General features: G+C 37.7%; 1 protein-coding gene across 3 annotated transcripts in view; it reads right to left on the reverse strand.

Annotated features, from left to right (window-relative positions):
• LOC149264867 (uncharacterized) overlaps positions 1–13,611 on the reverse strand; it is a 207,562-nt gene that overhangs the window by 20,568 nt on the left and 173,383 nt on the right. For all 3 annotated transcript variants that reach the window (XM_089390723.1, XM_089390713.1, XM_089390719.1), the window contains exon 2: positions 8,094–8,182. In XM_089390723.1, coding sequence (XP_089246849.1) covers positions 8,094–8,182 — 89 coding nt within the window. The remainder of the gene's footprint in view (positions 1–8,093; positions 8,183–13,611) is intronic.

Here is a 13,611-nt window from a genome sequence, read left to right on the forward strand (position 1 = left end):
ATGTCACCCTTCCCTTGTTGCTACTCTGCTAGAAACAACCTCTGTCACCTAGGGACAATTGTTTATGTTGCTATTGCTCCGCTCGGCTGATGTCCTTGGTCCTCCTGTGATCTGCAATAACGCTCTGATACCATGTTGAAGTTTCTAAGTTTACTTAGTTAGAACCCCTCCATGCACTTTATCTGATTTCTTCCTACCTACTTGTTATTTTTCTTAACAAATTATTTACAATGTAAATACTGAAAATAAACACTAGTGCATGCTCAACATATTACAGATCAACATCTAAAAGAAACAGAAACAAACACACCATATGACACCCTTATTTTTGGACCAATGTCCCTGGAAAACCCAATGCGGGAAAACTGGTGCAGCTATTTGAGGGTTTTCTTATTAAGCAATATCAGAGTACAATCTGGGTGCCAAAACTGGCCTACCCAACAGAGAATTTCCTTGGCAGTAATACTTCTCAATTTCTGACAAATCTCTTGGCTAAAACTCCGGATAATCCTTCCGGCAGCTACTCAACACCAATCTACCCCCAAAACCCCAGCGTCAGCGTCTCTCTGGACTGCGTCAACCCCTCTCTGCCCCACGCTGGCCCTATGTCACCCCGGATGGGTCTGTGTCAGCCTTAGTAGACCCTGCGTTAGCCCTCTGGCCCTCTGCGTCAGCAACGCTGGCCTCTCTGAGGCTCTGCGCAGCTCCCGGCTGCCTCTGCATGGCCCTGCATGAGCCCTGGCTAGCTCTGCATCACTCTCCCCGGCTACTGCGCTGCTCTCTCGACACTATATCTGCCTCTCTGTCTCTCTGTACCCAAATGCCCCTCAACTACATCTCCTGATCACTAATTCTATCTCTCTTAGCAAACCCCGCTCTAGAGAATAGAATGCCTGATCACTCTGGTGTCTTTTCCAAGTGACCCTCAAGCCTCCTCTTATACTTTTCTCGTTGACATATCAACGGCCAAGATTAAGTCCCAAATCAATGGCTAAGATTAGATCTGGCTTGATCCATGTCTTTTGGACCATTCTAACACAGTTTCATATTAATACACATTAATATTTTATTTTCCCTAAGTTTAGACTTAGGGACTCCATTAAAAATATTAATTATTTTAATATCTCCTGTACTGTTTAAAATCTGCCCAAACCCTTTCTGGGTATTGAAGATCTCATGTTCCCCAACCTCTCCACCAAATTTAGTGGCTAGAGCACATCCGATGCTACCCCAAATCAAGAGCCAAAGAAAGAGATAGATTAATGTTCATTAACAGCCAAAAGAGGTAAATGGAACTTAACAATACAACAAATAAAAATAACAGAACAAAAGTGCTCAAAGCATCTCCTCCCTAAAGCTGGACAAGAAAGTAAATAAAAAGAATAATATCCAAAGTTTTAACAAAATGGAGGAGGATATATAATGTAGAAACCCTTTGCGAGAGTATAACTTTGAAGATAGATATGGTCAAAAGAAGCGATTCCGTTGATGAAATGTAGTTGTTAAGATCACCAGTGCTAAAACACAAGAGTTATCATTGATCTGCAGCAGGTCATCAGAGGAGTGGCATGAACTAAGAGTTAATGGCGCTACCCTATGAAGTGACGAAGAGTTATGCTCCAAAGCTCTTCTAACAATCAAAGATCAATGAACCCTCAGTAGAGGGGTGAAGTGGGGACGGGGGGGGTTGATGGATTCCAAGTTTGAAGGGAGCGCAGATAATCATTGGAAAACACTCCAAGGTTCCATTTAGTTTGTAGCAGCAAGTTGATAGGCTTTTGGCACCTAGTACCTAGACCTCAAAAGAAGATGCCATTGTTGGTAAAATAAAATCATTGTTATAGCAACTTGAAGTTTACAGACAGAATGCCAAAGTTTAAATCAATTGTTGTTGTTTAGGGTAAATGAGTCACAGGAAGGTTATCCTATAATTTTACTGAAGATAATCATATTGAATAAGTTGGTTTATACCAGTGTTGCGAAAATCGCGATAATATCGAAAAATTGCTGTTTTTTTAAAAAGCTATATTATCGCCCGATTAATACATATTAAAAAAAAAAATTCACAAAAAATCGCGAAATAATCGCACTAACTTCAATTTATCGCAATTCGATCTGAAATAATTGCGGGGGTAGCATACAATGGGTTTTATAAGGCAAAAAATAAAAATTCGTTTTGAATAGGCAGCGGCAACAGCGTGGATTGGAAGCTGAGGAGGAGAAAAACCCTAGTGGATTGAGAGCTGAGGAGGAGAAAAACCCTAGTGGATTAAGAGCTGAGAAGGAGAGGAACCTTGGAAGGCGTCTACTAGGGAAGAGGAGTTGGAAGCTTGGAGATTTTAGCATCCCAAGCAAGAGAACTTGGTATTTGGATCAAATTTCTCCAGCAAACCGTGGTTTCCAGGTATGGGCACCAAATTTGGCCATTTTGTTTTGGTTTTTTTTCTGGTTTTTGCTTGAATTTCTATAACCCATTGTTTATCAAAGATTTTTGAGTGGATTTGATGGTGTTTTTATTTCATTTTTGTTGCATAGAGTGGAGAGAGTTCATTTTAGATTGAGTTGAGGTATTTTTGTTTGTTAAATTATCAAAAATTCAATATGTTGTGTCATGTATGTAATTTTTTTTAAATTTTTGTAACTTGCAATTCTTATTGTGCCATAAGTTCAACTTCAAAGTTCAAACTTCATCTTACATTAAAACTCAAGAGTTCAACCAAGTTACAAACATGCCAAAGAAATTGGACCCTCTGTGGGAATTTGGTGAACCTGATGGAGGGCTTGATAGAATGAACTTGACTTGCAAGTTGTGTGGGAATAATATGTCGGGGGGTTTATAGATTGAAGTATCCCCTTGCACAAATCCCTGGATTTGATGTAGGGCCTTACAAAAATACAAATGCAGAAATCATCCGAAGAGCCATGACATCATTGGAAGAATTAGAGCACGAGAGAGTGGCCAAAGCAGAAATGAAGAAGCAACTAGCAGGGAGGGTGTTAGGCTCAAGTGAACATGGAAGTGGCACTGGTTCTACTTCAACATCAATATCTACAACCAACCCGGCAGCTGCCTCATCATTTTTTGTTCCTAGAACCATGCCTGGTTCACAACCAGCTATCACTTCAATGCTTAAAAAAACTGAGAAAGAACAAGTTGACAAGTTGTTGGGCAAATTTCTCCTTTGGAGTGATATTCCTTTCAGCGTTGCAAGGAATAATTTTCCAGCCTGATGTTGATGCTATTGCAACTGTTGGCCCAGGGTACAAAATCCCTTCTTATGATGACTTTAGAGGCCGGATTCTTCAAGATGAAAAGGTTGATTGCACCAAAAGATTGGAGGAGTTTAGGGCATCATGGGCAAAAACAAGATGCACTGTGATGTCAGATGGTTGGACCGACCAAAAGGGGAGAACTCTTATAAACTTCTTGGTTAGTTGTCCCAAGGGGACAATGTTTATGAAATCCGTTGACGCATCTTCACATATCAAAGATGCAAAAACTTTATGTGATTTGTTGGATGTGTTTATTTTGGAGGTGGGTGCAAAACATGTTGTCCAAGTTATAACGGACAATGCTGCAAATTATGTTGTTGCTGGCAGGATGCTTATGGAGAGGCATTCTACTTTATTTTGGACACCTTGTGCTGCACATTGTATTGATTTGATGTTGGAGGACATAGGAAAAATTTCCTTTGTCAAAGATATTGTTGACTCATCAAAAAACATTACAAAATTTATTTATAATCATACATCTGTGCTTAGCTTGATGAGAAAATTCACCAACAACAAGTTGGTGCACCCCGTCATTACACGGTTTGCCACCAGTTTCATATCTCTTCAATCCCTCTTGAATTCTATGTGGGATGTGAAGAGAATGTTTCTTTCAGAGGAGTGGTGTGCTTTGATAATGAGCCGCAAACCAGAGGGAGAGGCCATATGCAGATTAGTTTCATACCAGTAAGACTTCTGGGCAGGAGTGCAGGAGGTGTGCACCGTTATTGAACCTTTGGTAAAAGTTCATCGATTAGTTGATGGTGAGAAGCTCGCAATGGACTATTTGTATGAGGCCATGGACAGGGCCAAAGAATCCATTTAGGCTTACTATGATGATAAGGGAGATGAGGGTTTTTAGAAACAACTCCTCCTATGGGAAGTGATTGATGAACGATGGAACAACACACTCCATCATCCCATTCATGCTACAGGGATCTACCTGAATCCCGCATTTTCTTACCCATGTGGATTCGTATTTGATGTTGAAATCATGGATGGATTCTTAACCTGTGTTCAGAGGATGGTGCGATCTCCAGCAAAACGTGCAGAAATCTCCAAAGAAATGGAGACATACAGGATGGTAGGTGGCACATTTGGCTTTGAGATGGTTGTGACTGATAGGACGACTAAAATGCTAGGTATTTTTTAGTTTGTTTCAAATTTCCTTGTCTCTTCAAGTTCATAACTTCATATTTTGCTTCAACTTTCAAATTTCATTTTTTTCTTATGTTTATTTAATATTTTATTTGTAATTTTGTTGTAGATGCATGGTGGAGAATCTATGGTGCCAGGGTACCCCATCTGCAAAAGCTTGCCATTCGAATCCTCAGCCAAGTATGTAGCTCCTTAGGATGCAAGTGCAACTGGAGTGTATTTGAAAAAATACACAACAAGAAGTGTAACAGGCTAAACTTAAAACTTAAAATATTGCAAATTTCCAATTAATTTTTTGAATTCATTAAACAATATTTTTTTATAATTACTATTTTATGATCTTTGTACAAGTTGGAGTCCGAGCAACTTAATGACATGGTCTACATCTACTACAATCTTCGATTGTGGGTGAAGCAACTTGAGAGGATACCTGATATGGAGGCCATCTCATTGGATGGGATTGACACCATTGCTGCATGGAGGGTTGAGGCCGAGAGGCCTCTCATGGATTCTTCCAATGATTGGTTAGAGCAGGAGGTAGTGGAAGGTGTAGAGGGGGAGGAGGAGGAGGAGGAGGAACAACAGGAGGAGGAGGTGACACCACCTACTCGGGCTACTCCTGCCACCAGTAGAGGACATGGTCTACCTCCTGTAGCTCCTACTTCTTCAGCTTCTAGAGCACAGCAGAGTCCACTGCCAACTCCACTAGCATCTACATCTAGAGGGAAAGGGAAAGCTATTGCATTTTCTCGCAAGAGGGGCAGAGGAAATCAGTAGTATTAGTTATTTGGTTCATTTTATTGTATATGACATTATGACTCATGATATGAGATACATTATTATATTTTTTGTTGATATTTTGAGGCTGAGTTGGGACTCAAAAGTCAGGACTTACTATTCAGGACATGATTCACTGTTATGTGTGATGTAGCACTAGAAATGAATCATATTACACATCTTATATATTAGTTCTTTTATCATATTTATGTGTCAATGTATTTATTCTATGTTGTAGATGCTTTAGATATTATAAAATTGAAAAAACATAAATATTTTTGTATTTTACGATTTTTTCCCGATTTTTATGATTTTTTCCCCTCGTTGAATTAATCCCGATAACGATTTTTGCAACATTGGTTTATATAGAAAGAAGATACTAGTTTGCACTCTGGAGAATAGGATAAATCTGCTCAAATAGTCACCATTGTTAAGAAAGGAAAAAAAACAGATTAAAGAAGGCATCACTGCCCAGTTGAGTTTGTTGTAGCAAATTATGGAAGCTGATTTGCAGAAAAAATTGTGGTTGTGAAGCTCAATGCCTCCATGGGAACTGATTTGGAGAAAAAACACTGGGAAGAAGTCACTGTTGTCCAACTTCAAAGAGATTCCAATAAGAAAATAACATCTTTCAAAAGAAAGGCCTCAAAATCAAAGAGTAGGGTGAAAAACAATTGTTGAAAATCTAAAAGAGAGAATATTGAATTTGGAGATTATTATGAGCACAATCTGAGTTTGACTTGGTGCCCTCTTCTCTAAAGTAGAGTGCTTCTTTTAGCAGAGGTTTTTATTTCCCACAGAGGTGTAGTTTAAAGGTCACTCTTTTATGCCATTATGGCAGAGCCAATGAAAAACAAAATGCAGGAACAACCACTGGGGAAAGGTTGCTTCATATCGAAGCTTTGGAAGCCATTTCTTCCACAATCGTACAAAAACCATAACAATGAATAAAGGCCTTTATGTCATGATCAAAAGAACAGGAGGAGGTAACATTGTAAATTTAGAATCCCAAACTATAGAATAAAAAATAATTTAGCTCCTATTAAATCTAATGGCAGTCACAATCACGATGATGCATTGAGAAGCGACAAGAGTCAAAGATGATTCATTGTTGATTGTTGAACTAGAGTCAAAGATGCCAGGCATGGTCATTCAAGGCCTAGTGCTACAAGAGTCTAGCACAATGGGCATTGTTGAAGCTCTAGCACAATGAGCACTACTAAGGCTCATGTGATAAGCTAGAGAAGGTTGCAAGGGCTATGAAAAAATCAATGTAAGTTTTTTTTATTGGGAAAGGAGGGCACACACAGACACACATATAAAACCAATCATTTTCTGAAGGAAAAATGCTTCATATATTACACTAAAATCACAACCAATTTGCAACTACATTTTGGAGCAGAGGCCTAACAATAATGGCTTCCTCACTCAACACACAGTAGAAAAGCCAACGTGTCAGCTTTAGCTCCTACTTCAAAAGAGGCTAGATCCTTTTCTGAAAGATAAATCCTAGCCATGATCTAATCTGCTAACTCAGCCTTGAAGGCTGAAAATTCTTCTAAGTTGAATTTGCTAAGCTCCTTATTTGTTGTTGCCCTGCAGCTCCTCCTCCACAAGAAATAAATGATTTGACGTATATCATACACCAGATATCTCCAACATGCATCCTAATCATCTAGTTATCTCATAAGATAATCCTTTCACGTCCAACAAACAAAACTACATATTTTATTACAATCCAATTCCACATACTACGCAACAACTCCAAAAATCATGCCGCATTGTCTGCTCCTTGTGACAAATATCACAATGTCCATTTGACCAGTCTATTGCATGGATTTTATCCTCAACTGCCAGGCTCTAATGAAGGGCAATCCAAACTTTTAAACTTTGCAACTTAAGATTACATATACTGGGTTTTCATTGGTAAAAGGAGAAATGAAACAGAAAATCCTAACTACAATTTTGTGCAAGGAGGAGTTAGACACTCACCTTCCTCCCATTTATTTATGTTCCTTTTTCATTTATTTTGATACTCAAAAGTAATTGCATCAGATGCACTTTATTATAAGCCAGAAAAAAGCAACACACAAGACTATTACAAAATGCCTTTGTAGTGAAAAGTGTATATTGCAACTGCAAATCGAACTTGACGAAAAAGAGTGAAGGAAACAAAAATATCATGTGTTAACTAGATGACTTGGAGCAATAAAGCTGCAGCATGGCATCGGGCAATGATGTGCAACATCCCACTCTAATTCTGTGAGTATACTACAAAATTTGTTTTCCTTAATTTTAAATTATATGTTAACAATTCGGCAGAATCAATTCATGATTTTGAAACATCTAGGTGGAGAACTGAGTTTGTTAAGTCCATCCAGATTTCTATTCCAACACTTGCTCTGATTTTAAATGAACTTGTGCACTGATATCAATAGAATAAGCTGAACACGGGTATGTACTCTACTCAGCTTCTTAGGTTGCAATTCAATGTTCCTGTTATAAATTAAAAGAAGAAAAAAAATCAAACAGAACATTTGTATTCCTCAATAGCAATATTGAGATACAGACAAGAAAAAGCCTACCAATCTATATTCAATGGAGAAAGCCAGTCTCCCAGAACTGCACTATGAAAGAATTCCCTGAAAAGTTGGGATATGATTCAAAAACCAAATGATTTAAAAACAGAAATTGATTTTAAAATTATGTAGCCTTTATAAATTACAATAAAATTTACCCACAGTGCCTTCTGGCAAGCACTTTGTACTTTTAATGCATTACAAGGTACTAAAATTTAAACATGGAAAACTACATCTATATCTTCAAAACTTGATACAGATAATACAAATATGCAGCACAAAAAAGTTATCCAGCTCCCAATTCCATACCTTTTTCCGCAGCCTTCGGTTGCGAACTTTAGCACTTTCTTTGCGAGTTGGTTCTCTTGCTTCAATCTTCAAGGGGAACCGGAAAGAATCTGGACAGTATAAAATTAGAAAAGTTGCTTAGATCCACAAATCTCAATACAAGATCTATACTTTCAACGTAAAATGGAAACATGATCTTCGATTTACATGCTAATACTAATTTCCGTGAAAATAATGTCCAATAACTACAACAATATCTATGTATTTACTCAATCTCTTCCTTTGGAAGAAGATTGAAAGATTTTTAATATATTTTTTCTGTTTAGCAAAGAAATTTTATTTTACTTTGAAATGAGGATGCCCATTAGCAATCTATATCAGTGTTGAAAATATCGGTATCGGAAAAATATCGGCGAGGGTCCAGAAAATATCTTATCGGCAATATCGGCTAAAATATCGGCAAAATATCGGCAAATATCGGCAAGCATAAAAAATATTTTTTTCAGATTTTTAAATATAGCCGATATTTTGCCGATATTTGCCGATAATCTGAAAATATCGCGATATTTTCAAAACAGAAAATATCGTGATATTTTCAAAACAGAAAATATCGCGATATTTTCTCGGCGATATATCGTTTTGCCGAAAATATCGCGATATTTTCGAATATCGCCGATATTATCAACAGTGATCTATATTCAAACTATAACATACCACATAACAGCTAAGAAAGGAATCATTACATTATGTTGTGAAACCCAAAAAAAGGGAAATAAACATAAACAAAAGATGTCTCAAATATGTAAACAGCAGTTACAAGGGTAAATATCAATAACATTTAGTCAATTTGCAACCTATTCCATTCAAAATGAATGGTAGGTCAAGACGATCATAAAGTTATAGTGAATTTACCAATTGAAGGGAATCGAAATAGCAGTTTTTGGTCAGTAATAGCATAATGTGTTCTGAGCAAAGGGAGAAACATTGACAAGAAAATAGTAAAAAAATACTAACCTTCCTGACTGAAGATTTACCTGATGAAATAGAGCTAACTTTACTTGTTGACAATATATTATCCACTTGTAATGATGTCCCTTAGGCCTTATATAATCTGGCCAAATCAATGCAATCCATCAGATCCATTTAACACTCCCCTTGACCAATTTTCATAAAACAACATAGAAATTTCCCTTTCAATTGGACGAGATCATGTAAGAATTGCATTACTTTTGGTCAAGGTGTTCATAGCAATTTTCCCAGATCCATCTCTTTTTCCTTATTTGTATCTTCGTTTTTGGATCTTCACTTGAATGGCAATAGAAAATATTGACCAACATTTGTTTGCTCTTCATTTTTCTCCCATTAGTCATCTATATTGCAGCACCAGTAAACCATTATATTGCATTCCTCATCTGACTGTAAACCATTTTATTGCAAAGCTCATCTGATTGCTTCCAAATAGCAATTGAGGAAAGCCATACATTCAAAACTCAACTTGGAGTTGGCTTTAATTACAACAATTAATTCTTTCATCCTCGTCTGGAGCAGATTTGCATGATTCAAAACTCCAATGTCAATGAATTCAAGTAACCTAGCACAGATTCTGAGGGCATGCCTGTAAATCGGAATGCAGATTACCGGAACCTCGCCAATATGTTCAGAGTAGTAGCTCTGCTCAGTCAGAATTAAATGACTCCCTTCATTGGGGATCTACCTCAAGCAGACAGTGCTATACAGTCAAACGGCACTATGAGAAGCTGCTGAGCATAGATTTAGACCAGCCTCTGCAGGGCACCAAGGCGAGCAAAATCGGGACATCTTACTTATTACCCAAAAGTTCAAACTTCAAATGTTTGTTATTGGTTGCTAGCATTGAAAAGGGCATTAATAGCAGAAAGCTTATAGATAGGGACATTCACAAACCATTTAGGTGCCCACTATGCCTAGAGTGGGAAGAACCTCTACATGTTTTTCTCTCGTGTGAACAAATCAGAGGTTTGTGAGCAAAGCTAATGATAATCGCAAGCCTCTCTGAAGATTTTTAATTCCAAAATCTCGAGAGGACATCCTTTAGAAATGATCAGATACATCTGAAAGAAAAATCTGTTTGAAAATTTAAACAAATAATTTTCACAAGAAAAATAATGAAGTAATCATTCCATTTAGTGGAAGAATCTATATGGTAAGGATGACAAATGAAACTCAGTACTATACATCAGCAGAAGTCAGATGGATTGGAGATTGTAAAATTGAAGACTGGATCAAATCAAAGGAAACCTTAACTGAAGTAGAAGTTCCATTGGAAGAAATGCAGATTTTGGAAGGGGAAGCTTAGAATTTTTTTCAGTGACGTGACTAAGTGTAACCCAGTCAGAAACAGGGATGTGGAATTTATCAATGACCCAGGCAGAAATAGGGATGGGGAATTTATCAATGACCCAGGCAGAAATAGGGATGGGGAATTTATCAATGACCCAGGCAATTACAAGTTATCCTCCATTCCTATCGAGTTAGGCATTAGTACTAATAAAGTGGCAGATGCCTCTGCACTTCTCCAAGGATTAAGGATGGGTCATCGCAAATGATATAGCAATTGATAGTTTGATATGTATCTGAGATTCTAGATTTCTATAGATATGATGAAGGGCAAGGCCATCCCTTAAAACATCATGATAGCACATATTGTAGCCAAGATGGCCTTCCTTATTAATATCTCTGATTGTGCAAGTTTTGTACATGTAATATGTCTTAGATATCTGACTGGATGAATTAGTGTAACAAACAATCCCTATTTAATACTTGATGACCGAACATTCCTGCAAATATATATTGAACAATAAATGGTTGATAGAATGATAAGAATGATTGGTTACAACGAGCCTCATGATGGTCTATTTATACACATTGACTAGTGATGAAGTGAAGGGGTATGTGCCCTTTGACTTTTCATTAAACTAATTACATTATTATTTTGTTTATAAGATTGCCACCTCTTAAGGAATGTTTTGTCCTCAAGTAAATAGGATTATCTCTAATTGAGTATGTTTCTGTAGTGGAATGAAGTTTATCTATTTTTAGGGGTTTGACTTCATCCATGCTTTGGGTGTTGGTGAGGTTCCTGTTACCACCCAAACTAGTTAAGTTGCCAAGGTCTTTACAAACTACTAAGGTGGCACAACACAAAACAAGTTTCCGCTGTCACCTCAAAACGAAGCTCCACTCTTTGAGCCCAACTTCCTCTTGAATGGCTATTGGAGGATTCCCTATATAAAATGAGTTCACCTAATGAAAATTTAATCAGTGTCTTGTATGGAGTCTTGGGTGAAGAGAGGAGTTAATTATCTAATGCTTTACTGATCTGGAAATGTAAATTATGCAGGGAAAAGTGCAAACTAGCAAGATGATTTACTCAAAATTGAAGATAAACAACATGCAAATAACTCAAACGAGTGAAATTTAATATATTTAACAAATCTATGAGTTATCATTGAATTGAGCCTTTCGTAAGGAGGTTTTTTGCGTTTTTTTGCTGCTTGTCTCATGACTGCAAATCTGAAATCTGCAGAAAAATGCAGGAAAACAGCAAAGTGATCCCTTTATAGAGCTAACAACAACTACCTAAACACTCTAGGTAGATAATTTAGAGGTGGGGAAGCTAGGACAGCAAAGTTAGATCACTTAGGCCCTTCCTAAGCTTTCTATCTGCAACAAATGTGTTTCCAGCTCTGTTGCAGAGATGTTGGGATCAAATCCCACTGGGTAAAAACCGAGAAATAAATTCCAGCTTATAAATTAAAGTTCTAATTATTGGAATGTGCTTAAAATAGTTCCAAATTAATGATATTAACTTGAATAACAGATCTAGTAACTATCACAACGTTTTTAAGATGAGAATTACTTGGAGAAGCCCTTGTACCTTAGATTTTGTGAAATTTTAAATGTTGTTGCAATTACTGGTTATTATTTGCCTATTGTTGTGAAGAAAACCAGTGCACAAGAAGGTAATTGTATGTGTAGAATGTAAGAGTAATACGTAAATTATATTATTGATCAAATTGAACGGTGATTACAATTCTTCGTGGCGCTGTGCTTATATAGGCATTGACTGGCCAGAAAGATAGCCGGTCACATCTTTTGACTCATGTCTCTTCATAATTAATGGGATATTAATTAATTATTATTATTAATACTTGTTATTTAATGTTTATTTATTAATTGATGTTTGTTGTTGGAATTTCCAAGTCTGACATGTTAGGAACCCTTCATGCACTTTACTGATTTATTCCTACCTACTTGTTCTGTTAATTAACAAGTTATTTACCATGCAAATACTGGAAATAAATACAAATGCATGCTCAACACATTACAGATTATCAACTGAAGGAAATAGAAACAAGCACACAAGTGACACCATTGTTTTTGGACTAATGTCCTCGGAAAAACCCAATGCTGGAAAACTGGTGCAGCGATCTAGGGTTTGATTTATTAAGTAGTTTCAGAATACAATCTGGGTGCCAAATCTGGCTCACCCAACAGAGAAAAATCTCGGCAGTAGTACCTCTCTACTCGGAAGTAGATATTCCGGCTGAAACCCCAGATAAACACTCCGGCAGCTCCATAGCTCCAATCTGCCCCACAAAACCCTAGCGTCAGCCTCTAGGGACTGCATTAGCCTCTCTCTGGCCCAGCGTTAGCCCAGCGTCACTCCAACTTGGTCTGCGTCAGCCTCTGGAGGCATTGCGTCAGCCCTCTGCGTCACCCACGCTGGCCCTCTAGAGCACTGCACAGCTCCTGGCTGGCTTTGCGTGAGCCCTAGTTGGCTCTGCGTGAACCCTTGGCTGCTTCTGCGTCCCTCTCTCTGGCTATTGCCTTGATCCTCCCAGTGCTATCTCTACCTCTCTGCTTCTGTATTCACTACCCCTCAGCTGCAACTATCATCACTCTCTCAGCAAACCCAGCCCCAGAAAGTCGAAATCTTGATCTCTTGGTGTGTTCTCTAAGTGACCCTCAAGCCTCCTCTTATACTTTTCTCATTGACAAATCAACAGCCTAGATTAAGTCCCTAATCAACCACTAAGATTAGATCTGGCTTGATCCATGACTTTGGACCATTCTAACACAGTTTTATATTAATTCACATTAATATTTTAATTTCCCTAAGTTTAGACTTAGGGACTCCATTAAAAATATTAATTATTTTAATATCTCCCAAACTGTTTAGAATTTGCCCAAACCCTTTCTGGTTATTGGAGATCTCATGTGCCTTAGCCTCTCCACCAATTTTCGTAGCTAGGGCACATCTGATGCTACCCCAAATCAACATTTGTTATGAATATTTTATTCATAGCATTGCCACCCCCTTTAGAGATGCTTTGTCCCCAAACCATAATAAGAAGGGTTTCCTCTAGTTGAACATTGTTGCTATGGAGTGGCATCTTTACGTTGACTGGAGTAGTCTTCACGAGTAATTGTACCTTCCTTGAAGTTGGGATTGTTAACACCATATAATTTATAATGTCATCCTTGTCAGTTAAACTCC

Source organism: Pinus tabuliformis, chromosome 6 (assembly GCF_031772625.1).
Source record: "Pinus tabuliformis cultivar Carrire ecotype Pingquan chromosome 6, CPIR1, whole genome shotgun sequence".
NCBI classification, from domain to species: Eukaryota; Viridiplantae; Streptophyta; class Pinopsida; order Pinales; family Pinaceae; genus Pinus; species Pinus tabuliformis.